This window comes from Microtus pennsylvanicus, chromosome 4 (genome assembly GCF_037038515.1).
Source record: "Microtus pennsylvanicus isolate mMicPen1 chromosome 4, mMicPen1.hap1, whole genome shotgun sequence".
Taxonomy (NCBI): Eukaryota; Metazoa; Chordata; class Mammalia; order Rodentia; family Cricetidae; genus Microtus; species Microtus pennsylvanicus.
In genome coordinates this window covers 50,678,484-50,706,226 of record NC_134582.1, presented here as the reverse complement: position 1 = coordinate 50,706,226, position 27,743 = coordinate 50,678,484, and the positions used below count along the sequence as shown (strand labels likewise).

General features: G+C 39.1%; 1 protein-coding gene across 1 annotated transcript; it reads right to left on the bottom strand.

The window, feature by feature from the left end:
* Slc25a46 (solute carrier family 25 member 46) lies at window positions 1–27,743 on the bottom strand. Its single transcript, XM_075969086.1, has 8 exons — window positions 27,352–27,743; window positions 24,752–24,794; window positions 23,317–23,374; window positions 19,456–19,533; window positions 16,574–16,674; window positions 12,820–12,876; window positions 10,506–10,563; window positions 1–2,150 (listed from the first exon to the last, which is right to left on the bottom strand). Exons 1-8 carry the CDS (start codon window positions 27,632–27,634, stop codon window positions 1,572–1,574), a joined length of 1,257 nt encoding a protein of 418 aa, XP_075825201.1. The 5' UTR covers window positions 27,635–27,743; the 3' UTR covers window positions 1–1,571.

Genomic DNA, 27,743 nt, shown 5'->3' with positions numbered 1-27,743 from the left:
TGTGATCAACAGCATTTATTTTCCTTTTTTGAGGAATTAAACAGCAGACAACATTACTTCAGTAACACAGGGCGGGGAGAGCCACTTACTTACACATCACTTCATGCTTCTCCTTGTCCATGTTAAGTTCTTATCAAGCGCACTGACACTCTCTGCAACACTGAACATGTAACACCAGTTTTAGTTTGCATGCATTCTAGGTTGGCCAACATCTGCAGGCACTGCACTTCAGTGTTTGTAAACTTGATCATGCTCATAAAGAAATAAAACATTAAATGTTGCATGAATGATCACTGATATATATATATATATAAATGAAACGTTAAATGTTGCAATGTTGCATGAATGGTCAGTGAACTATATATACCTTCATTACAAAGTCTAATCCACCATAGGAACACATCAACTTTATTTTATTATTAAACTGATTACCAAGTTCTCCCTCTCCTTCATAAAACATAAAGGCAACTTTCCTATGAGGTTTGTATTTTTCTTCAGTATTTATCCAAGCAAGTTTAAATAAAATGTAACAAAGGATATCTCATATTTAGCTTTGGGTTAGCTCATTTGGAGAATAAAACTTTACGCAAACACACACACACACAAAGAAAGAAACATTGCATCATTATTGATGGTGAGCAAGAAGCCCAAATTCCCAGGTGAACTTTAATTTTGCCCCCTCTAAGATAAGTTCTGTTAGAAATAAAAGACAGGTAAGGCTCCTTTAGATAAATGTGGAAACAGTAATGGCTGCCATGATTGTTAGGTATCTTTAAAAGTGGCTCTAAAATCATCTGATGATCCAAACGTCACAAGCATATGAAAAGTTTCAGGTTTCTGGCACTGCAATGCTGGGGGTGCTGCAACAAGAAAGCTATTTCCTGACGTTTTGATGTCTTACTCTTGATGTTCAAGCAGAAAGTGTCTTCCTCCATTCGATGCAATAAGCTGGTCTATGAGAACTTGCGAGCAGGGATGAAGGAGTTCCCAAGTTACATGTACACACACAAATGGATCCATATAATAAATATATACAGCAAATAAAAAGGTTACATACAATTTAAAACCCTTCAACCCCTGCTTACCGAGTGCCAAATCTAATCATTGGTTTTGCTTAAAGGAAAAAAATCCCTGATACTATACACTGCATTAAGAATTAACACACTGACCTGAATCCAGGTTAAACAAATACATAACAAATATTAAGGTCAATAAAATAGATTCAAGTCGCTGCAATTTCATTTTATATTTGATACATTTTTCCTTTTACCCAGGATCAGCATGAGTGCTATACCAAAATGTAACTTTACATTTTAAATTTAAAGCATTACCTTTATTGAGTTTTCAACTTTGGAAAGGTTTCAATCCAGTATTATTTATATAGCTATATATCTATCTATTTATACCTAAGAAAAATGAGAGGTCAGTATAATCAGCATGAGCTTTTCCACCAGTCTCAATTCCCAGCCTACTTCTTTCCACCCAGCATTTTACATTAATTATTACTTGTAATTTCAGAGCAAATTATCCAGACCACATCTTTTGGACCAGCCAATGATAGAAGCTAAATCTCAAATGCTATTCTGAAGAAGTGTGGAGTAAATAATTTTGGTAATCTGCAAGATGGCTGCATGCAGTGTATACTGTATTATAACAGCACCAAACCCTTTATAAAAACCAAATACTCCTTCCTCCTGCTTAATAGTGTTTATACAGTCTCTCATTCCCTCATACTGAGTATTAATTGGAAGTACTTCATAGCCAAGGTCTGTATTGTCAATTATTGTGCGTGTTCCTTGAATATGAAGGCGATGCAGAACGGTTTCCAATGGGTAAAGTATAACGTCAGAGCAAAGGCTGGCGGCAAAGTTAGCAATAAGTTCTGGAAAATAAGCATCCAGCATACTCTGCATGGGGCTAGTACTCTCAGCTAGGTGGCTATTATAGGTCTTTCTCTTCAGAATTAGGAGGACAATCTTCTGAATGATGGAGCTGATGATGTAATGAAGAACTCCATGCAGGACTGTCGGGAAGATCAGTGAGAGCAGTGGAAGGAGGCGTTTGCTGTGAGGCACTCCCAAGCCTATTACTCTTCCAATCCCTTCTTTAATACATTCCAGGATGCCAGTATTATCTCGGATTATCTCACTCTGAAACAAAAATGATGAAAAAGGTACAATTTTATTTAAAAAAAAAAAAAGATTTATTTTGTTTCGTGTGTGTCTGTCCTGCCTGCATGTGTATCCATGTGCATGCACCACCTACTGAGCCCAGAAGAGGTCATCATATCTCCCGGAACTGCAGTGCTGAGAACTGAACTCTCCAGAAGAGCAAGTAGTCAGTGTATCTTTACCCTGAGCTCTCTCCAGGACCACCAACTTAACAGTTTTTAAAAATTGCCATCAAAAGAACTGTTATTAGGTCCCTTTGAGATAAATGTATTGACAAAGGAAGAAAACATCCATGATTTACTGACTTCAGCTATGAGATTAGATTAGTACTAGATTCATTTTTCAAAGAAAATATCAAAAAGAGACAGCAATGAGCAGGACATGCTCCACCTGCAGTCTACCTACAATGACCTTCAGCTCCTTGCTGAACACCCAACTAGCCACTTCCCACTTACTGTTCCAATGTCTATCCCAGTCCTCAACTTGGTAAATTTAAGCCTGGTTTCTAAAACCAGTATCCTGGCCTAGGCCACCCCTGCCTGAAATTCAAACAGCCTCTAGGCTTCCGCCAGAACCCGCCCTACCTGCAACCACCTACAGGCACCTTCTGTGTCACGTCCAAACCTACCCCACCCAGCCATACTTTGCACATCTTTCTCCAGAGTCTAGCTCCTGGAGGTCCCCTGACCTCCCAATCCACACTTTCTCCCCAGCTGGCCAGATCTACGCGCAGGTCCCACATCCAATGTCCTAGCCTACTTTGGCCTGCCCTGCCTGCACAAGAAAAATATCCCTGGGCTTTCGGCAGGACCCTCTTTATCTACTCCCCCCACCCACAGGACCATTCAATACCATATGCAACCTTTTCAACTTCCATTCTCCAGACTCAGACCAGGAATCACATTCTGTACACCAGTCCAGTCCCTTCTGTCCCCAGGTCCACTCTACCCCCTATTTCCAACCTCTAGTCCAAACCTGCCCTACATCCTCTCTTTTAATTCAATCTAGTCTGTCCATATCAGACTCAGAACTAAGGAAAGAAGCTCACATGAGCATATCTCATTGCAAAAAATCCCAATTACATGACAGATCAAGTCGGTATCTTCTCTCAAAAGCCTGCAAAAATGTTTGACAATATGAATTACCTAGATAAACCCAAGGATACAAAATTTGAAAGAACAATCATAAAATTCATCAAAGATGAAACATTAAAACAGATAACACAAAGAAAATTCAGAATATTATAAATGATTGTTTAAAAAAAAACTGTACTCCAGTAAGCTGGAGACCCTAAAAGAAATGGATTAATTTCTAGACTTAGGTAAATCACTAAAATTAAACCAAGAAGTCAACAACCTAAACAGACCCTAACAAATGAGATTGAAATTGTAATAAAAAGCCTTCCAGCTAAAAACATCCCAGGATCAGATGGACTTGCAGCAGAATTCTACCAGACAATCAAAGAAAATCTACAGCCAGTCCTTCTTAAACCATTTAAAACAAAAACAAAAACAGGACAGCAGTCTAAAACTACTCCTACAAAGACACCATCACTAAATACAAACACCAGGTAAAGACAAAACAAAAAGAAAACTACAAGTCAATCTCCCTGATGAACATAGGCTCAAAAATATTCAATAAAATACTTCTTAACAGAATACATACATACATCAAAAAGATTACCCACTATGACCAAGTTGGCTTTATCCCTCAAATGCAGGGATGGTTCGGCATAAGCAAGTAAATAAATAATGTACTAAACCACATAAATAGACTTACAAACAAAAATCACATCATCATCTCAAAAGATTCAGACAAGCCTTTGAAGAAAATCCAACATGCCTTCATTATAAAAGTTCTAGAGAATGTAGAGCTAGAAAGAACAAACCTCAGCACAATAAAAGTTATTTACAAGAAATGTGCAGCCAATATTTTCCTAAATTGAGAAATGCTTGAAGCAATCCCATTGAAGTCAAGAACTAGACAGGGATGTCCACTATTCCCAATCCTTTTCAACAATGTGCTTGAAGTACTAGCTGGAGCAAATTGCCAGAGAGTTGGGGAGCAATAGAGGGAGAAAAGCAGAGTACAGGTGACCTAATTAGGGAAATGGGAAAGGAGGGCTCTACAGGGAAGGGGTAGGGAGGTGAATTCAGAAAAAGGCGGGAGAAGGGTACAGGTGGTCTGGTCATGGAAACAGGAAAGGGGCTATTTAGGAAGGGAGGGAAGTATACTCAGAAAAGGAAGGAGGGAGGGGTTAAAATAATAATAAGGACATCTGAAAATATTATAAGGAATACTATCAATTATATTTTTAAAAAATGTATAATACATATACATATATAATTTAAATAAACTTTTCTCATTTACCTCCAATAACCAAAGACCACTTAGCAGAAACCCCAATACTAGACTGAGTTCTCTTTTGAGTTGTTGGCCAGGATTGTCAAAGAAACTCTCAAAACATACAGCCTATTGCTATTGCCCTAAATTACCCCCCAAAGTGGGAAGGTAATCCCTATTGCTGAAGATTTCATGCACTTCAGAAACAGGGCCCAGAGACCCTTGATCTGGAATTGGCCTGAATAACTCTTCCTGGAAGAGTAGCTTTCATGGTACTACAAGTAGCCATACAAATTGCCTAAGGAGGGAAGCAACCAACAGTCCAACTCAGCTATGCTGGATAAGAACCACAACAACAAGCATGGCAAGATTACCTTAAGGGCACAGTAGTGACATACATTCCTTGGTGTAACCAATAGCTCTCTAATTGGACTTAAGACCTAGCAAAAGGGAAACAGTATCTAGTGCTAAAAACCTAGCCAACTACTCCATGTTATAAAGTCATGGATCTTGTAACAGAAACTACAAAACCACTTTACTAAACCAGCATAATAACTAAAAACAATCCAAACATTTGTCCTTACCCACAGATAAGTCAATCGTTAACAAAGAAACTACCTTTTGCATCATATGAAGACCATTACAGAAAATTATAACAAATCAAAATAGAAGAGTTGTGGATCAGTACCACAGGATGGATATATTTACAAACCACTCCTACTCCTAAGGTTCAGCAAAAATTGCAGAAGGGGTGAAAGATTGTAAAAGGCAGAGGACCAGTGATTTTGCTATAAAATTGTGACTCCTGGTAATGTCAGAAGCTACAGCCATCAAGTCTAACCAACATGACTAAACATGAGCTGAACAAGGATAAGAGCAACAGAAATGCCAAAGTGGACGGGAAAGAGTTCATGAGGCTCGACCCTACACAAAAAAACAACAGGCGGGGCTGGAGAGATGCCTGCTCTTCCAAAGGTCCTGAGTTCAATTCCCAGCAACCACATGGTGGCTCACAACCATCTGTAATGAGGTGTGGTGCCCTCTTCTGGCCTGCAGGCATACACACAGAAAGAATATTGTATACATAGTAAATAAATAAAAATTTTGAAAAAAAAAACAGGCAACAAAGAAACACTGAGAGTGGGAGAAATAGTCTTCTCCCAAGAAAGAGCACACCAACTGGTTCTCCAATACCAAATGGTCAGCACTGAAAACACACATATGAGTATCATTATATAGACTGAGCAGGTTATATTTAGGAATATATGTCTATACATACACAAAAATGAATGTAACAGCAAATAAAGGAGTTCATGAAAGAAGCAAAAGGGGATATATGGGAGAGTTTGGAGAGAAGGGAAGAGGAAAATGGTGTGATTATAATATAATTTCAAAATTATAATATATTTTCAAAAATAACAGAAAAGAAAAAGAAAAGACAGCAATAAAGTAGAAAGCTATTCTTGTGGGGAACTGAGATACGACAAGGGGGGTGGAAAGTCTGACTCATCTGTTTTATGCAAACTCCTCAAAACACTCAGAAGCATAGCATGTGAAAAGGCAATGGAGGATGTTGAAATATCACTGATGTATGGTTTTAAATCCTGTCTCCTTAACTTACTGCTGTGTAACAACTGTTACTATATTTAGCATCTCCTAAGCATCAGTTCAGCATTCTATAAAAATGGAAGATGGTATAACCTATCGTTTATATGGTTGTTCTGTAATAGCTTCCTCCAAGATTGAAACATTCCATCCTGGGGAAAGCTCCTAAAAACACAAATCAAAATAGCTTCAGGAAGTCCCTGAAACAGACCAAATTCATTAGACCCCTTCCTGCCAGAGTAAGCAATAAAAGCTGAGACTCATTCTCAGAGGAGTAGAGTTGAACTGCAAAGACTCTCAGACAAGCTAAACTGTAGAGAAGAGTCTCAGATACTACAGGCTACAAAAAAGGCTGTGAGCCCAGAGCAGCTGCATGGAAGAAACAGAAACCAGCGGAGTTGCCTAGAAGAGGTTTAGACCGGGTCATTTGGAAAGGACACTCTCCAACCTATTGAGCTGCCTGCAGGCTATGTACTGTGCTCCAGGTTCCCGGCTTTGTAAGCTGTCACCACACGGCTGCAGACTTTGCTGATGGAGCTATCTTTGTGTCATTTCTGCTACTGTAAATAACACGTCAACTATACTCTAGTAACTCCAATAAAACTCATTGGTTCACCAAGGTGGGCTTTGGTGGTATCTGTAGTTTGGTCTGTCGTGGACTTCCTATCTGGGGTAAGTAAATGTGTGTTACATCTCTCCAATAAAAGCTTTGTCATATTAAATAAAAGAGGCCTGGTACTCAGTACATATTCAATAATTGTTAAGACTAATATCGCCTGAAATGTCTGCCTTTTCATAATGTTCGTTAAGAACAGAATGTTTATGATACAAACAATAGAGTTCTAGAGAGTCAAAAACAGAAGAGCTAAAACATGAATATAATTGCAGCAACAGTCACAGAAGAATAGAATATGAAATTAAAAATGGCAGACAATGGCTATAAGATGTTTTAGATCAGGGTATAATCTTTGGCTTCTAGTCATGGGAAATAACTGCTTAATTTAAAGCAAAAGAACAAACTGGTGCAATTTAAGCTTTAAAATAACACTGCCTGTTGTGCCTAGAGTGACAAAAGCAGACGGTAAGTGTGATAAAGTTCCTGTGACTCCCCAGTGAAGAGGCAGTGGGGCTGGCCTAGAAGGCAGCAGTGCAAGCCAATCAATCCAGTTGTGCTGCTAAGAGCAGTTATGGAAACTACTGCTGGACTACATTTGTGTGTCATCAAAGAAACAAGGCAGAATGGCCAAGGGACTGGAGATGCAGCTCGGCTGGTAAAGGCCTTAGCCAGCATGCATAAGGCCCTCGTTAGATCTCCAGTACCACATAAACCCAGGTGTGGCCGCAAATCCCTGTAGTCACAGCACTAGGGAGATAGACACTGGAGGTTCAGAAATTCATGGCTACCCTTGACCATCTTAACGAGTTTTTTAGGCCAGCCTGGGGTACACAAAAACTTGTCTCATGCAATGCTGTTGGTGAGAGACACTAGCAAGGTAAGTGAAAGGCGCTGCTTTGCTGAGTCAAGGAACACTGCAGGGTTGACATTCTGAGAGGAAAGACTAAAGTTCATAAATCTTGGCATCAGTAAGATGCTAAGCCAGATTATAAGACCAGCCTGGTCTACAAGAGCTAGTTCCAGGACAGGCTCCAAAACCATAGAGAAACCCTGTCTCGAAAAACCAAAAAAAAAAAAAAAAAAGAATAAGATCCAAGCTAGACACAAACTAGAAGTCTTCACGAAACAACTATTATTTTGAAACCTTGAGGCTAAAATAAGTTCACCTGACTGATTAGCCCAGTTTGCTGCCCCTAACTATGGCCCCTTTCCTATGTGATTTTTTTTTCCAATGTCATCAACCAAAGTGATTCAAATAAAGATAAGAATCAGATTAATCACTGTTCTGCTCAAATCCACATCTCTTTGATGTAAGACTGAATGCTTACATTAGTTATTACAATGTGTATCATGATGTAAGACTGAATGCTTACATTAGCTATTACAATGTGTATCATGATGGCGCCCCTCTTACTCCTCTGAAGTAATCAACTATTTTCTCTCGCTTATCCAGAGCCAGTCCTCGCAACTCATCAAACCAGGTGATACAATCTCACTTAAAGGTCTTTGCATTTGCTTTCCCTCTGCTCAAAATATTCTTCAAAATAATCATGCCTTTCTTAGCCTTAGACCTTTGCTCATTGAGGCTTCGCCTGATCTTCTTTCACAAATAATAATCGTCCCTCTCTACCCACAGCACCTCACCCTCGCTCTGCTCTCTTTAACACAACTTTTCTCACAGATAGAGATGTGTCTTGTTTATGTCTAACCTCCCCAAAGGCTTTTAAGTTCTACAGAAGTGGAGGATTTTTGTCAGTATTATTTGCTAACGTATTATACAAGTCTATGACCCTCTCTGATACAGGTTGTTTCTCAATAAATATTTGATGAATTAAGAAAAATAAATTTAAAAAAGAGAGAAGAGAGAAGTCAATAAAAACTTTGATACAACACTATTCTGAGAAGTCTGAAATTGATCTTGGGGAATCCACATGGGCCCTTATTTTAGTAAAGGGACATAACTACTGTAACTTAAACACTATAAACTTCCAAGTGCATATAGACAGAACTCAAGGATACTGGATACTGGATTGATCATCGGGAAGTAGTTCTCATTCAAGCATTTTAAACAGTGATTCTTCTGGTGATCTATATATCTCCAAAAAAAAAAGTTCTCTAAGAGAACTATAAGGGCACAGGAGCACAGATGATTCATTTGGTAATGAGCAAAAGAAGCAGGAAGAGTGAGGTCCCCTGGTTAGGAGAAGGGACAGTCTTAGATGCCTGCTGATTCTCCAAAGGCATGATAGCCTATTAGTTATGCAGAATCAAAGCCAAAAAAACAAAACCCCTAAAACTAGAGTTTAGAAGATAGCAAGTTAGTACAGATAGAAATGGGGGGAACTCCCTTTGAGGGTAACAAGGTTGCCTGAAGAAGCTGAGTCTGAGAGGAAGACTAGAATAGACAAGATTCACAGACATACAGAGCTTCCTAAGAGCTGAGAACAGATAAAAAGCAGGGAAGACCCAGGACTGAGACAGGTACAAGACAAGAAGTGGTGGAAGGAAATGAGGCTACCGAAAGAAAGATGTTCACCAGGGCAGAAACCTGAGAAAAGAAAGAGAAGCTTGTCGATACAGACAAAGGGAGTGGGAAGGAAAGCAGGGCCCTAACAAGTGAGACACCGAGGACACACAAGTACAGCGTTAAACAGAGACAAGCAAAAACAGCACAGAGGAAAAGCTATTACTGCAATCTGGATATCTACATAAATATAGGAATTGAGCTATTAAATACTATTCCTATTCTGTGGAAGATAAAAATTGCAATTTAAAATGATTTTTAAAAATCTGTCTAAAGTCACAGTTCTAATTTAAATAGACAAGTATGACTGTGGCAAGTCTGTCCCATGCTAAGACCTCTTTCCTGATATAGCATGTTGCTTAGTTATTCTGCCTAAAGTTATTACCTTTTTGATAGTTTTTCTTATCTTTAAAGTGGGACTACCTCATAGACGCCTAGCTCTGCAAACTACACAGCACCACCACCACCCAAATGCAAGAGGACAGGCAAGTCTGTTTAGGTCATAAGACGTTAATTTCAGTTAACCAAAGTTAGTTCTAACAGCAACAGCAAAACCAGAGAGTAATGATGTAGTGGGGACAGCAAATTAAGAGAAAACAAAACAAAAATCAGAAAGGCGAGGCTGGCCCAACTAGCAGTTTATAGAGCAGGCACTGACACAGGTGGGGAACATATTCTTGAAAATCAGGTGCTGGCAACAGAAGACAAGCTGTATAAACACTTTCATCTCGGTTTTAGCTGTAAAAGATGGTGAGGCTACGAAATTTAATTCAGTGTGCTTCAAGTGCCACCGTGTGGTTAGAAATAGTAAAACAAGCAAGCAGAATTTAAATGCTAACAGGAAACTGCTTAAGCTTTGTATTTATTGTACCAACAATGTTCCATCAGAGGGATGTTTAAAAATAATGCTGTTAGTAAATTACCTACGGGTACTACCTTATGCCCAGACAATTATTAATGAACTTGCTATGATACTCCATAAGAATTTTAAATTGTTCTTGCACCTTGAAAGAGAGTTATATATTCAGAACAAGTCATAGTTTGGGTTCTAGAATACCTGAATGAAGACTGTATGGGAAGGAGAAAAATAATTAAAACTGTGTGACCCAAATTTACAATGAAAATATTACACCAGTGGTAATGTATGATAAATACATGTATCTGTAAAATAAACATTTAAAATCAGACATGCGCAGTATACTGAATATTCTAAAGGTACTTAACAAAAGTTACAAGAACAGCTCACCTGTACTGTTTCAATCAGGCTTGCTGAATAAAAAGGCATGGCCACCATATATGTTAGGCTGCAGAAATAAACCAAACTTTATCAGTACAACAAAGTAAATTATAATGAAATTTTAAGATCTGTGTTAATGTATTCACCTAATATACATTCAAACCCAAAATGATCTTGATAAATTTTTTACTATACTTTGGACCTAGTGATAGTAACTCAGAATGCTGAAACACAGAGTACTTTAATGAATAGAAATGGAAATTAAAAAGTAATAATAATAAAGACAATCTGCCCAAAAAAAACCTAGATTATAGATTATACCTTCAGCAGAATGCAGACTCATTTATGATTAACTGTATGGACGTCAACCCGCTCTTCCTAGTGCTGCCTCTGTTTCTGAACCTTTTGGATGAAGAACTGTTCCACAGTCTGGTGTTTTACTAATATCTGAACAAGAATATTTTTTGCTATTCCCCTATTATCACGTTCTATGTCTACATTTCCCATCAGCAGACTAAGCCAGCTTTTAACTATGAACAAAGTTCCCTGTTATTATGGAAAATAAGATTGTACAGCTTTCCAAAGTTGTTTCCTCATCAATATTGTAACATTACTGCTTTGCAAGTCTGCAAAGTATAGTTATTAAAAATCATTTCAAGGATGGGACTAAGCTAACAACATCCTTAGGGGCCAGGTCCTCATAAGTACTGGCCTCCCAGACAAATGGAACATCAGCAAGTGACTATGTGCTAGACTGCCCCACAGAGGGAGGAAGCAAGCTAGAGGAATTTCCAATTCACAATCTTAAAAAATAAAATAAACTTCTAATATGTAAAAATAGTCACTGAGCAAAATCACTTTAGACTATACCGTGACTATCGTTTTGAGTTTGCTCTTCACCACATACATTCATATCTCTGACTAACAGCAAGACAAAGGTTTAGTATCCCTTCTATCAGAAATCCTGGATCAAATGTGTTTCAGATTTGGGGAAATTTGCATATAACTAACTAGAGATCTTGAAGATGGGAACCAAGTTTAGATACAAAGTTAAATTATGTGTTATACTCATTTACCAGCAAAGCTTGACAGTGTTTTTATGTAATATTTTCTGTGTGGCTAGATTCTAACAGCCCACCCCTAATTAAATAGGATCAGGTTAGAGAGATTCAACACATTTGGCATGTGTTGGTGTTCAAATTCTTCAGATTTTGGTGTATTCTGGATTTCAGATGTTTGGCTTAGGGATGTTCAACACATAGTAGTAATTTTTATATACCTATCTATCTATCTACCTACCTACCTACCTACCTATTTATCTATCTACCAATGTATCTACCTACCTATACATATATATCTACCTATCTATTTATCAATCTACCTATGTATCTACCTACCTACATCTATCTGTCTGTCTGTCTATCTATCTATCTATCTATCTATCTATCTATCTATCTATCTGTTTTTAAGATGGGTCAAGGGACTGGGGAGATCTCAGCTGATGAAGTGCTTGCCATGGAAGCATGAGGACCCAAGTTTGATCCCAAGTTTGATGTATAAATTTGGGCATAGTGGTATGCCCTTGCAATATCAGAGCTAGGTAGGTAGAAACAGGTATATCCCTGAGGCTTGCTTGCTGCCCAGCCTAATCAGTAACCCCAGACTGCACTCCAACTGATGATCCAATACCAAATGATCATCCCTAAAAACATATACATATAGTAACATTATGTGGATTGAGAAAGCTGTATGTGTGTATGTAGCAATTTATCTTTGATTTTTCTATAATTGTTGTTACTTAGAGTATGTGTATATTACTACTATTACACCAAGTAGCAACAGTTAAAGAAAAAAGGCAATAAATTTGAATGAGAGCAAGGCAAGACTTACATGGGAAGAGTTGGGGAAAACAGAAGGGGAGAAATGATATAACTATATTATAATCACAAAAAAAAAAAACACCTTAAAACAAAAACAAAAACCAAGGTTGATGGCTCCTCAGGAAACTCTGGCCTCCACGTTCACACAGTGCATCCAAACAGATAGACCCACCCCATCCCACCCTCAAAAATGAATAAAATAAAAAGTAACTTAAACAAAAGTAAGAAGTTGAACCATGACTTTTACCTGTCAAATGCCTAAGAATCATTTTAAACAGCACGTGTATTTCAGGATCTTAGCGCAAAACCTTGATACTTATTCTGTAAAGGTCTATTCCTATTACTCTAGCTTTTTTTACTATATTATGAGTAAGATTTGTTTCAGTTCGAACACTAAGAAAGCTAATGGAACATTCTGCTAACAATGTCATTGCAAAACTTACCATTTCAGAAGAAGGTGTTCACCTATTAGTTTAGGATTCCACTTGTGTGAAACTTCCCTAAAATGTAAAAATAAATGTAAATAAAACAAAATTGTGTGTTATTTTAAATATTTTTAAGTTAATGTTTTGAGGTTTGGAGGGCTGTTGTTGTTGTTGTTTTTATTTTTTCAAGACAGGGTTTCTCTGTATAATAGTCCTGGCTATCCTGGAACTCGCTCTGTAGACCAGGCTGGCCTCAAACTCACAGAGATTCGCCTGCCTATGCTTCCCCGAGTGCTGGGATTAAAAGCGTGCACTACCACCGCCCAATTCTAAACAGTAATAAATTTCTGTTTTGTTTTAGTCTTTAGGAAGGATGTTCTGGACATAATCTGACACGTGTGGTGGTTTAAATGGAGACAAGCGACTGTGTCTGCAGCAGAGAAGGCTGCAGGGAAAAGCTTGACTGGCTGCATGGTGGCTACCACTGTGTGCCAGATGAGAAGGCCTAGGAGACACACCCCCAGGCATGTCTGTGAGAAAGTTTCAAGCCTGGGTGGATTCATGGGCTAGGATCTGGACAGAATGAAAAAGAGGAAGTTAGCTGAGCACCAGCATGCACATCCTGCTTACTATAAAACACAGGGTAGTGTTCTGTATCAGAAATGCGTAGGACCGGATGTGTCCCAGACAGATGGGCTGTTTTTTCTGGGAAGTACCATTTTTGTCTGGGAAATACGACTACTTTGATTAACTGGTCTTGTGGCTCTGGGCCTATGGAACAGGTCTGTCAATTCCAATTTCCCCCTTCATCTCTCTCCTCATAGCCAATTTCCTACTTTCAATTGCTTGCCTATGGTTCTGACACCTATGTTTCAGAAGCCAAACCACAAATATTATCATTGCAGATACTGAATTTTTACCACACTACTAAACTGAATGTCTATACTTTGTTAACTTTTTTAAAGATCTGTTTTGGTGGAAGCCTCAAAAACAAAAGATCTGGTAATATCTATACTTTCATGTGACATAAAAGTTGTAACAGATATAAAGTTAGCCCAGCATAGAAACTCAATTCTTAGAGTATGAGTAGAAAACTTTTAGCTAGCCATATGTTCCTCACTTTTAGCAAAGCTGTATTGATAAAGGAGTTTGAGAATACACAGTTCCTTGACAGCAAATATATTAGAAAAAGTTTGCTCTCAGCCTCTTGCCTTCATTTCCTTCCCTTACAAACATATCCCAACATTGAGTACACGTGCAATACCAGTGGTTAGACTTTCAACTGACTCACTTTCTTAATAATGCAAAATAATGTATCCTAAGGATTAACTTTAGATAAATAAACAAGAACTATTCAAAGGCTTTAACACTATCCATGAGTTCATGCAGAAGAATATAGTACTTGAAACAGAAAATTGGCCATGCCAGAGTTGCCAACAAATTACAATCTCTCACTACTGTCTACCATATCTTTGCTGTAGATATGCCTTGTTGCCAACTGCCATTATATAGGACACTATCAGTCTCTCAGAGCTTTCTACAAGGCCAGTGCTACCTTTCCTGCAACAAGTTTTGGCTGAATTTGACTCAGAAAAAACTCAACATATTTCCCTAACTTTATCTACCTGCTCTCTCCCAGTGTATCTATAATTGAAGTTTACAACCTTTGATGTCTAGAAACTATGTCATGAATCTTAGCACTAATTCTGTTTTGAGGGTATCACAAACTTCAACTACTGCTCACCATCCCCATAAGCCCACATATGACACAGATATGCTGATGTACAAGTGGTCCAGGATTCTTCCCTTGTCACATTTCAGAACTGTGGTCTACAATTCTCCACTAATTCGATTTCACTGAGTCTCAATTCTGAATAACATTTTATGCGCAATACTCAAAGCTATGTCTTTTCTTAAATAATTTCTGCAGCATCCTGATCCACAGTTCCAATCACTTTTTAGTCATGTCCCCCTGTGGTCGTTTAGTTGAGAATGGTCCTCACAGGCTGATATATTTGAGGATCAGGAGGTGTGACCTTTGAGAAGGAGATCTGTCACTGGATGTGGGTTTGAGATTTCTAAAACCCTTACCATTTCCAGTTAGCTTGATCTCATGCACTCGTTCTCTCTCTCTCTCTCTCTCTCTCTCTCTCTCTCTCTCCCTCTTCTCTATCTCTATCTCTCTATCTCTCTCTCTCTGCTGCAAACTTGTGCACCAGATGTAAGCTCTCAGCTACAGCGCCGTACCTGCCTGACTGGCAATGCTCTTGCCATGATGGCCATAGACTCTACTACCCTCTGAAGCTAAATCCCAAACTAAATGCTTTCTTTTGTAAGTTGCCTTGGTCATGTTGTCTCTTCACAGTAATATAAAATAACTAAAACAACCCCTACAGGTCTGACAAAAATTTCAAACTCCATTTATTGAAAGTTATGTTTCTTATCTCCTTTATTCTTACTGAATTCTCCACCTTGGTTAGCATTCCCATTTAAAAAAAAAAATCTCACTTCCTGATACTCCCATTTCCAACCTAAAAGCAGCTACAGCTACACATGTAGTGTGTATTCCTAACTCAGCACTTTCTGTTCTGTTCCACAACTCAGAATGGCCCCAGTGTGGTTAGAAGTAACGCACAGCTCTCTACAAGCCAGTCTGAAGCAATACTCTCATATTACTTCTTGGGAATATCCTTGATCAAAGCATGTCAAGAACAGATAAAACGTTTGATTGCAGGCCCACAGAGAATAGGCATTACAAAGACACAGTCATGGAGGGAGGAGAGGCTTTGAGTTGGATATGACCTAGATACTTGTATACACATACAAATTATCAAAGAATAAATAAAAAAACATTTAAAAGACATGCCCATACTTTAGCATCTCTGCTTCTTTCCATTCCCAAGCACAAGCTGGTTCTTTTTGTCGCTGAGATTGTCTTAAGTTCCATGAGACCGACCAGGTAAACTGGCACCTTTTTTTGGAAAGAGCTCCTTTCCTGCTAGGTCAGTTCTTACTCTAATTCAGACTCTATCTCAATTTTCAGTTATTTTTTTAATACATGCCAGTAACTCCAGGTTAGTATCCTGGTAATCTGAAAGGGGTTTATTTAACTGATAGAGGAAGGTCATTGGTTAATTATAATAAAGAAACTGCTTGGCCCTCATAGGTTAAAACATAGGTGGGAGGAGTAAACAGAACAGAATGCTGGGAGGAAGAGGAAGTGAGCTCAGAGGCCATGCTCCCCTCTCCCGGGCAGACGCCATGAAGCAAGCTGCCAGGTCAGACATGCTGAATCTTTCCCGGTAAGACTGATGCTACACAGATTATAAGAGATGGGTTGATAGGGATATGAGAATTAGCCTGTAAGGGCTAGAGTTAATGGGCCAAGCAGTGTTTAAAAGAATACAGTGTCCATGTAATTACTTCGGGGTATAAGCTAGCCAAGCCAGGCAGCCGTGAGCCAGGGCAGCAGGAACGCAGCCCACAGCTCCTACTACATTTAACTATGGCACAAATCACACCGTGCACTATATCAGATGAGCTACTTAAAGAGGCTGTAACATACTCCTGTTTGCCACTTGGCAACAACAGTTAGGAAGGAAAGACACTAGGACATGGAAGTCCCTATCACACCCTCACTCTGCAAGGTGTAACTAACAGAGCAGCTTCACTGTCCTTCTTCTCTGTGCTTTTTCACACACATTTTCAAATTCAAAATATTGGCTTCCATATTTGATTATAAAACTAAGATGGAAAAAGGCCACACATGTACCTTGGTAAAGGTGTAAATTCACTAATTATGCCTTCTGCTCCAAGTGTGACTCCCTGGACAATAAATGTACTTCCCATTCCTTTCCATAGGGCTCGTGGTCCCTAAAATCAAAACAAAAACAATAAAAATAGTTCTGTTAATGCCTAAACATGAAACATAAAACTTCTTAATGAAACTTAAGATTGAAGGTGTACTGATATTTCCTAGTATGTTATTACTCTAATATAAATCTTACCGAACTGTAGCTAAATCTAATAGTGGTAGATTTCTACCACTTTGTTCTTGTTCTACTGAGGCACACTCACACATAACCCATGCTGGCCTCAAATTCCTATGTAGTAGCTCAGGTTCACCTTGAACTCTTGATCCTCCATCCTCAACCTCCCAAGTCCCAGGAACCCATGTCATAAGCCTGTGGCACTACAGTAGCCTCAACTGTTAATGTTTCATGGTAGCTTAGTTTAGACCCAGATGAATACTCCATTTAATTAGGTGCTCCAGAATGACCTATTAAAAACCTCAGGTATCTCTATATTCAACTCCCTACTAGTCCTACAACCTACAGCTATCTCAAATTGTGTACATCCCCGACCCATTAGCACCATTTCTTTTCCTTCTTTCTTGTAGTTCCTATTTCCCTTAATAGCTCCTTCATACTTATGTCCAAATCATGTTTCTCATTCCTCCTATCTAATCAACCAAAGTTCTCTAAGTTCTCTCAGATTCTTATAAATTTATGTTCTTTCCACCATTCTTACATTATTATATACATCTAATACTACAAGAGTTCACTGTTTCTACTGTAATAACAGCAGTGGTGTTATTACTATCATTACTTATCTATGAGCGAGAAAATAAAATATCAATACTGTAAAATTAGATGCAGCAATATAGTACCAGGAGAAAAATGTGTTTCTATTTCATCCTAGTCCCTTAGCAGAGGCTTTTATCTTCCAGTCTCCAGAGACAGCTCAGCATGGAACAGATATCTGTGTGCATGCAAAGATGTACAATTTTCTGGTTTGTTCATTTTTAACAGATATATCTTGAAACATAAAAAACAACCCAGTCCACAGAGTAGTTTCTTATCTGTAAAGGCCACCTGCTGTTTTACCACATGAATGTACCATCGTTGTTCTAGTGGTATCCTCTTGCTAGATATTATAATTTCTTGGTTCATTATTATGAACGATATGAACCATATTATGAACATTATTACCAGAATATGACATCCTTGATACATAATTTTTTGGGGGGGGGAGGTTTCCGAGACAGGATTTCTCTGTAGCTTTGGAGCCTGTCCTGGAACTAGTTCCTATAGACTAGGCTGGCCTCAAACTCACAGAGATCCACCTGCTTCTGCCTCCTGAGTGCTAGAATTAAAGGCATGCACCACCACCACCCGGCCTGGTACACTACTTCTACATATGTATATAAACATTTGTGTAGAAAAGTTCCTAGGCCGGGCGATGGTGGCGCACGCCTTTAATCCCAGCACTCGGGAGGCAGAGGCAGGCGGATCTCTGTGAGTTCGAGACCAGCCTGGTCTACAGAGCTAGTTCCAGGACAGGCTCCAAAGCCACAGAGAAACCCTGTCTCGAAAAACCAAAAAAAAAAAAAAAAAAAAAAAAGAAAAGTTCCTAGAATTCGAATATATAAATTCCAAATTTGATGCGAACAATCCACTGGTTCGCAATGCTACTGTCACTCTAAACATCTTCAGGGGTTCTCTTCTGGGTTTTAGGATACAGTGTGCAGGCCATGGAAGGCCCTTTATGATGCTGTTACTTCTCTGGCTCTTTTTCATCTTCTTCTCACCCTCCACCTCTGCTACAAGGTACTATTTACTGCATAATACCTGGTACCCAAACTTACAACCTCTTTTCCTTTTGCCTTTGAACGTCAACACATGAAACCTTTGCCCTCAGCTCTAAGAAGCAGACTTTCTGACAAGTGAACATACAAGCATGCGAGAGTGTCTCTTCTCAACAGCTGTCCCTCGTCATACCCTGTGATCAGCCCCAGCTGTGGCAGCCAATCTTCACTGTAGACAGATGACAAATACTTCACCGAGGAGGAAGACCCACCCTAAAAATTGGCAGCATTATTTCTTTACCATCGAGAGCTAAAGAAAGGCCAAAAAAGTTAAGTGTCTGCACTTATGTTTCTCTGCCTCCCGATTATGGACCAAATGTGGTCAACTATGTTGCGCCCAGGAGGCATGTTATCATGTTTTAAATTTTGAGTAAAAATAAACCCTTCGGATCTCTGTGAGTTCGAGACCAGCCTGGTCTACAAGAGCTAGTTCCAGGACAGGCTCCAAAACCACAGAGAAACCCCATCTCGAAAAACCAAAAAAAAAATAAAAAAATAAAAATAAATAAACCCTTCCTTCCTTCCTTATATGTTTCTGTCAGGTGTTTTGTTACAGCGATGAGAAAACTAATGAAGAGCTGTGACGATGCCTCTCATCTATATGCTAATCAGGACTTTATCATTCTCATACTGGACTGCAATCTTCTGCTGACATTTCTGTCTCTGTGACCAACTGTAACTCTCTTGATTGTATAACATTACCTTCTCTGCTGCTAAATTCTTGGAACTTAGCATAGTTCTTTGCAATTTCGTTGAATGAAGTAAAATTCTGGAAGACTCAAAGGAGGATTTTTTTTTTTCTGAGACAGGGTTTCTCTGAGTAGCCCTGGGTGTCCTGGAACTCACTCTGTAAACCAGGCTGGTCTCAAACTCAGAGATCCACCTGCCTCTGCCTCCCAAGTGCTGGAATCCATGACATGTGCCACCACTGCCTTGTCTCAAAGCAGAATTCTTACTTTAATGCTTAACAAGCTTAAATACATAGCTTTAATGGAATAGGTTCTCACCTGCGTTTTGTTGAAGCTGTACATAATATTGATGATTGTAAATGGAGTGAGATGGTAGTGCCGGGCATGGTAATTCACCTGTAAGAATAGACATCATCTTTTCTGTTCTGTCAAGAAATAGTAAGTCATGAAAATCTAAAGAGCAGATTAAACAACAAATAAACCATTTCATGTTAGCATATGGCAATATAAATGCAACATGCCAACTACCACATAAAATGCCTAGTAATGAAGATATGAAGAGGATCTTGCTGTCTGACAAGTGAGGTTTTTAAGCTCTGGAATTAAATCTCATACTCATTTTGGCCAAGCATTTTTTTAAGCTATGGCTTACAAAAAATAGACAAATCATAAATCAGCCAAATGTGTCAAAATGATGCAATACTAGATCATAATGTAGTTACCACCACAATTTAAATATATGCAAATCAATCTTACTGTTCTGGGGCATCTGCTATTCAGGTAATTATTTCTCTATGCATTCCTATTTTTCCGTGACAAGTATAAACAGATTAATTTATACTAATTTATATTATCTTAATGTTATGTGGGGAAATGATCTGGCAAAGAACTAAAATTACATAACAGGACCTGCTACTATGCAGGCCAGTAACTGCTGGGAGCTCCTTTACCTCACCAGGGGCCTAACGAGTTCAAAGATTTTACTCAGGCACCGTTTGCCTTTTTCGTGTACTGACAGCACGCTATGGTATAACAAGGATGAATAAACTGCTGATTCTCTACCATGAGTCGAAGCAGTAGCATCAGTTGTATTTCTCAGTGATATTCTTCACATCGGTACTCACAGGAAGGAAAAGCAATCTCCATCTGAGAGTGTCCTTGGTGAAGCAGTACAAAGGGTAATTATATGAAGCTGATCTATAAGTACACAGCACCTTTCTAGTTAACATTCTGTGTGTTCCCTAAAGAAGACAGCTGTCATGAAGGAAAATTCTTACATGATGCATTACAACCTACTTAGCCACTTTTTATCACAGAACATCATTTTTTTTCCTTTTTAAAAATACCCTGTCAAACTTGGGACATACGTCTTCCCCTTGCAGTAATGATACTTGAACCTAGGGCCAAGTATATGCTCAGCTACTCAACTATACACTCAGACCAAATGTGTACTTGTAAATTATCAAAGTGAGCTTGTGTGTTGTTGTTGCTGCTGCTGCTGTTGTTGTTATTCTTTGGTGGTGGTTTTTGTTGGTGGTGATTGAAAAAGAAGAAGATCCTCAGAGTGTTTGTTTTCAACTTTTTTCCAAGTACAAATGGGAAACACCTTAGTAAGATTTAGAATGTTGTTCTGGCCAAGGAACACATAGGAACTACACTTTAAAATCCTGGTGAAGGCTAGGGCCTTCTGAAAAGGACACCAATAACTTGGGAATAGTAATGAGAATTGACAAATAGGACCGCATAACTTAAAAAGCTTCTTTCAGCAAAGTAAACAAAGAGCCCACAGAATGTGAGCCATCTGACAGGGAACTAACTATCTAGAATATATACAGAACTAAAAAGATTAAACGCCAAAACCCCCAATAATCCAAGCAGTAAGTAGGCAAAGGAAATACTACCATTAGCCAAAAAGATTAAACACCATTATATATCAGAGAAATGTAAATCAAAACCATACTGAGATTCCATCTCAACCCTACTGGAAAGGCTATCACCAAGAAAACAAACAAAAGCAAATGCAGGTGACTATGCGAGGAAAAAGAATTCTCCTTCAGCAGTCACTGTGGGAATCTCTGCAGAGGTCCTTCATGGAAACTAAAACCAGAGCTATTGCCTCTTCAGTTGTACGCTGGGTTATAGCAGATGGACCGCAGTCAGCAGACACGGAGACACCTCAGCAGCCTTTCCTTGTTCCACTAGTCACAGAAACCAGCTTATGGTATCAGACTAGACACACACACATCACACCCATGCACATACACACACACACACACACGCAAATACACACACACACATACATACACACACACATGCATATACACACACACACATCACACCCATGCACATGCACATACACACGCATACACACACACACACATACACACACACACGCATACACACACACACACATACATACACACACACACGCATACACACACACACACATACATACACACACACGCACGCATACACACACACATACATACACACACACGCATACACACACACACATACATACACACACACACGCATACACACACACACACATACATACACACACACGCATGCACACACACATACATACACACGCACGCACGCAAATGATTATTATTATGCAGCCACAAAGAAAAATACATTGGAAGAAACTAGAGATCTGATTACAAGTAAACCAGACTCAGACAAACAACAGACATTTTCTCATTTGTAGAATATAGGATGCTCTGTAAATTAAAGAAAAAATAACGAAATAAAAAACATGAAAGCAGGAAGTGCACTTTTGGGGAAGAAGTTGGGTGGAAGGACAAGGGAAGGTAATGGGAAAAACAAAGAAAAAACAAAGGACATGACATATATGTATGAAAATGTCATAATTTCGTGTAATTATTTTGTATAATTAATACATTTTAATAAAATGTAAAAAATAATTTAGGGGAATGTACATCTCATTAAGAATATACACTGAGCCGGGCGGTGGTGGCGCACGCCTTTAATCCCAGCACTCGGGAGGCAGAGGCAGGTGGATCTCTGTGAGTTCGAGACCAGCCTGGTCTACAAGAGCTAGTTCCAGGACAGGAACCAAAAGCTACAGAGAAACCCTGTCTCGAAAAATCAAAAAAAAAAAATATATATATATACACTGATAAAAGACTTCTTGTGCCAGGCGGTGGTGGCGCACGCCTTAATCCCAGCACTCGGGAGGCAGAGGCAGGCGGATCTCTGTGAGTTCGAGACCAGCCTGGTCTACAGAGCTAGTTCCAGGACAGGCTCCAAAGCCACAGAGAAACCCTGTCTCGGAAAACAAAAAAAAAAAAAAAAAAAAAAAGACTTCTTGTGGGATCACTGGTGTTTTAGAATCTGAACACACAACTCAGTGAGTTAATATTTTTCAAATAACAAATACAGGGTGATTGAAAATCATGTGTGATATAAATTATAATACATTTGGATGCATTATAAATCAGTGTGAATTTTTGTTGTTTTTTGTTTTTTTTTATGTAGCCTTGACTGTCTTAGGACTCGCTCTGCAGATCAGACTAGCCTCAAATTCAGAGATTTACCTGCCTCTGCCTCCCAAGTGCTGGGATTAAAGGTGTGCCCAGCTCAATAGGAATCTTTTAATATAATGGAGTTTTAAAACAAATAGGTTACTGCACACAAGACACCACCACTTAGTGAGTTCCGGAGTCGCATCAGAAGACACAGAAAAGAATAAACATAATCCTGTTTTCAAGGGCGTCCATGTAGGAGGCTGATCATTCCTGTTTCTCTTAAAACAACATTCTACGACAGAGTGACTGGAGGAGTGGATGTGAGGAGCTCGCTCCTATTATGACAGACATTTGAGAAAAAAACAACATAAATTTCTGCAAAGATTATTTGTTAATATCTGACGAGTGCATTATTATTTTAATGAGATCAGTATTATATTAGGTTTAATTTCTGAAATGATAAATCCTGGCAGAAATGACCCAAATAAGCAAAACATCTTCAGAGTCCTGATAACTTTTAAGATTTTTGAAGAAGTTTTAAGACTAAAAAGTTGGAGAACTGAAGTATTATAGATTTTGGGGCATTTCACATAGAATAATGGGTGTAAGATTTCAAGTCATTTTATCGGAATTCTGTGCTTCTAGTTAGGATTAGGCTTATCTCAGAAGTCCAAAAGCTTATATTTACCTGACACTGGCGGCGTAAAACAATGCAAGGATGGGCCAGCACATTTTCTGTGAAGAGACTATGAAGAAATTATTTATATGTGAGTATAAATATAATGTTTACACACATTTTATTTATAATATACATATACCCAAGGTTATTCTTACATTTTTACAATTAAAGGAATTTAATATCTATACATCTGCAAATAATGCAAATAGCAAATTCAATATAAATAAAATTTAGATCCACAAACTTGTAAATATGTATTATCTATAGAGTACAAAGACAAAAATTGAGCTCCATAAGAAAAAGGTTAACCATTTAACTTCCCTCTCAGAAAATACTCTATGAACAAAATTCTCACATGAAAAGTCATTTGCTTTTCAAGATCCTCATTCCAGAATTTTTTATTTTGATATACTTGGTATTTAAGTTACAGGATTTTTAATGAACATGTTAATTACTACTTTATATATCAAATATTTCTTTTGAATATGTTCCCCCCAAAATAATTACAGTTGTGTATTTAAGTACTAATAGTGACATATGCATTTATATGTGTGTGCATGTTTATATATATTATATGTGTGTATAAGTATTAGAATATACATACATATTATATAAACTGGCATTAAGCTTTAAGAATAAAAATTAGGCTAAAAAAGATTAGCAAAATAGAAAATAGACTTTATGCTGACACAAATATCCCTCAGTTTTTAATATGCAAATAAGGTCATTCTACTGGCTATTTAAAATGATAGCCATTTTGGTATGAAGGATAAGCAATGCACAAGTCCAATATTTCTGAATCTTCATAATACCATAAATAATACTGATGAATGTTATAATGACCATTATAAGCAACCATCAAAGAGTAAATAAAAACAAAAATGAGTCTCTATGCTGCAAAACTACCTGGGTACCACTGCATGTTTAGAGAGCTGGCTCATCAATCACATCACTTTGAGGGGGAAGATTACATTCTATTCAATTCTGATAGAGTCATGAAAGTTACTACTATATTCATTACAAAATTTCTTTCTTTCTTTCTTTCTTCCTTTCTTCCTTCCTTCCTTTCTTCTTTCTACAATGAGATGACTGGTTCCTACTTCTACCAGAGAAAAATCAAGTTATGAATTCTTTCTTTTTGGTTTTTTTTAGGGGAGGAGGGGGCAGGTTTTTTTTAGACAGGGCTTCTTTGTGTAGCCCTGGCTGTCCTGGAACTCACTCTGTAGAGCAGGCTAGCTTGGAGCTCAGAGATCCATCTATCTGCCACTGCTTCCCGAGTGCTGGGATTAAAGGTGTACACCACCACTACCCAGCAAGTTATGGATTCTAAATAATCAAATCCTACAGAGTTAATAAAACCTAAAGGAAGAATGTTAATTACTTAATATTATAATAATTAAATGCCAAACTCTAAATCAAAAAAAAAATTTAGAATAAACATTACCTTGCAAGTCCAATACCAAATCCAGCAAATCTATTCAACTGCTCTAAAATAAAAAGGATAAGATTACTTATAACCATTATTTATAACCAAAATATGTATAACCAAAATTTTAGAGTAACGTGTTATTCATTATCAGAATATGATGTGGGATAGAGAGGTGATTTAACTAGTAAGTGACTGGCGGCGCTCTGGCAAGTTCCACGGAACGCACCTCTTACCGGAGCAATTCTGTCTTTCATTCCAACGGACTATTGCCACAAGGACTTGTAAGCTGGGATATTTCTAAGTTGTGACTATTTTAAATGATAAAACCTTGAAAGTTTAAATATTATCAAAGGCAACTCTCTGAAAAAGTGTTAAAGCCCTGTAAGGACGATGTCAAATTTGTATACGATGGAATCTAAGCATTGTCAGCTTTAATTTCTGATTACAATCATTCCAAAATTCTCTATGGGTGGCCATGACTAATACACTAAGAAACTGACCGCTTATGCTGTACAGTCAGTCATCTGCTCTTACTAAGGGACAATAGTTGTGTGTAAAATACCTGAAAATTGTTATTTTGAGAGTACTGGTGCTATCAGTATAGGTTAGGTATAGCTTCTCCCTATGCCCTTCCATTGGAAAGAGCTGACGAACATTCGCTTGATCCAGTCTAAGTGGCAGGACCCTAGGTTCACATGTGCTCCCTTCTACAGCCCTGCAGGAAAGGTAACGGCTGAAAACTCCTATGCACTGCCAGAATAGAAGTCTTCCTCCTGAATAACCCTAACAGTGACCTAGACAGGGAGTAGACATGAAATAGCAACATTCACAAGAGACAGTCTCTCTCTTCCGTCATTTCAAATGAAGCGATGAACTTTATCACGTGAATACCTGCTTCACCCGGAAAGATGTACAATGTAGTGATGTTTCATTTTTATTTTAATAAATAAAGCTTGCCTGAAGATCAGAGAATAGAACAGCCACACTGGTCAGCCTTACAGACCAGGCAGTGGTGACACACACCTTTAGTCCCAGAGCCACACTAGTTTGCCATAGAAACTGGCAGTAGTGATGCATGCCTTTAATCCCAGCCCTAGAGAGGAATATAAAATGGGAGGAGACAGCTCTCAGATACAGTCTCATTCTGAGATTCCTGGAGGCAGGATTGCCATTGTGAACTGAGGTAGAGAGGTAAAAGCCAGTAGCTGGCTGTTTTGCTTTTCTGACCTTCAGGTTGAACCCCAATTTCGGTCGCTGGGTTTTTATTAATTATGCTACAGTACAAGCTAGAAAGCTTCTTGTCATACTGAAGTACTTTCTTTTGGGTGCTTATTTGTAATTCTCAAATACTAAAGTAAACATGACCTTTATGAAGAGTTTTAGGAAGACTTAGTGCTGTCAACTACGTGAGGCTCTACTTGCTGCAAAGTTTTACTCAATTACTTGGTAACAACTTCAAAAAAACTGGTTGTGTTAGCAAGTTTCCCCTCACTGGAACTATCAAAATGTCATTTAAGAAAAGATTAAAAACTTTACTGCCTAAGATAGTGACTTTGCAGCAATCATACCTGTGTTCTGAATCATTTCAGAGCTCCATTCAAAGAGTTCCCCAGCACTATTCTTGAACCCATACAACACAATGAAACAAATGAGAGGAAAACCAAAAGCTTAACGGTCGGCCCTGGATGAGCCCCAGATCCCCCTTCACCACCTCATGTCCTCACTAATAATCAGGATCTTCTAGCTCAGTCAAGCCCTTCTGCACTCCGAGTGAAAACTAAGAAATGAGTAGCACGGTCATGTACAGCCATGTTTAATACTTAATGATACAATTTGTTATTGCCAGAGAATGAAGTCAGCTATTATATATCAAGAAAAAAAAGGATTTTAAACGTATGTGGCTCGTGCACTGTTGCATCTGAAGCTCTCTGACATTCCATAAAGAGTAATGGCTTACAAAGTCAAGTTATAGCGGTGTTTCTAACTCTAAAGTGGAGGTTTTAGGTCAGATGATGAGAAGGGAAAACTGCAGGGGTTTATGGATTGGGGGCCTAAAATCAGAACTCTCATGCTGAAAGGGGAAGAGAAGGAAACGAATAATTATCCTACTGTGCATATTTAATTATTATACTGTTATTCATTTTATTTAGCACTCAGAAAAATTACATCATTCGGCAAGTCTTAACAAGGGATCAGACAAAAATGTTTAAATTTATGATTAGTAGAAGCCAGGTTCCAAACCCAAATCTGCCTGTGCTAAAAAAAAAAAAAAAAAAAAAAAAAAGTCTTTCCAAAACACAAAGTTAACCAAATCTGCCAGCGATCTGACTGTGAATCGGACAAGAATAATCTAATTTATTTCTTCCCTGCTTCAGGCCACCGATGGTAACGTTCTCGGGCACCTGAACACTCCAACCAATGCTTCCTAGGCTACGCTGATGTCACCTAGTGTGGTGATCCCGGAGCACAAATCGCGTGCACAGGAGGCTCGCTTCGGGACAGAGGACGAAAGGAGGGCAGAGGGTGTGGTTGCGTGTGCAAGGACCTAGGCGGGCCCTGCGCGCGCTTCCGGAGTCCGCCGGCCCACCCGCCCGGCCGGGCCCCGCACCCCTCACCGCTGCTAGGGCCCGGGCGCGGGCCGTCACCGCCGCCGGGAAAAAGCTCCTCCGCGGGGCCCTCGAGCGTCGTGGGCGCGGACGGCACACCGTACGTCGGGCTCTTTTCGCCCCAGTGCAGATTGCGGCTGCCCGGGATGTCCGGGGGAGTCGTCACCCAGTGGCCCAGGTCGGTCCCAGAGCCGAAAGAGCGCGCATGGAAGGGGCCGCCGAAAGGCGGATCGTCCCGCACGCCTCCCCGGTAGCCCAGGCCATCGAAGCCGTCGGGGCGCCGCGGATGCATCTCGGACGGGCGGACGAGGACGAGAGGGGCCGGCCCGCCGAGCCCAGGCCTCCACCGCGTCCCCGCCGCAGTCGCCGCGCGTCAGGAGACTGACAACCGGAAGTCACGA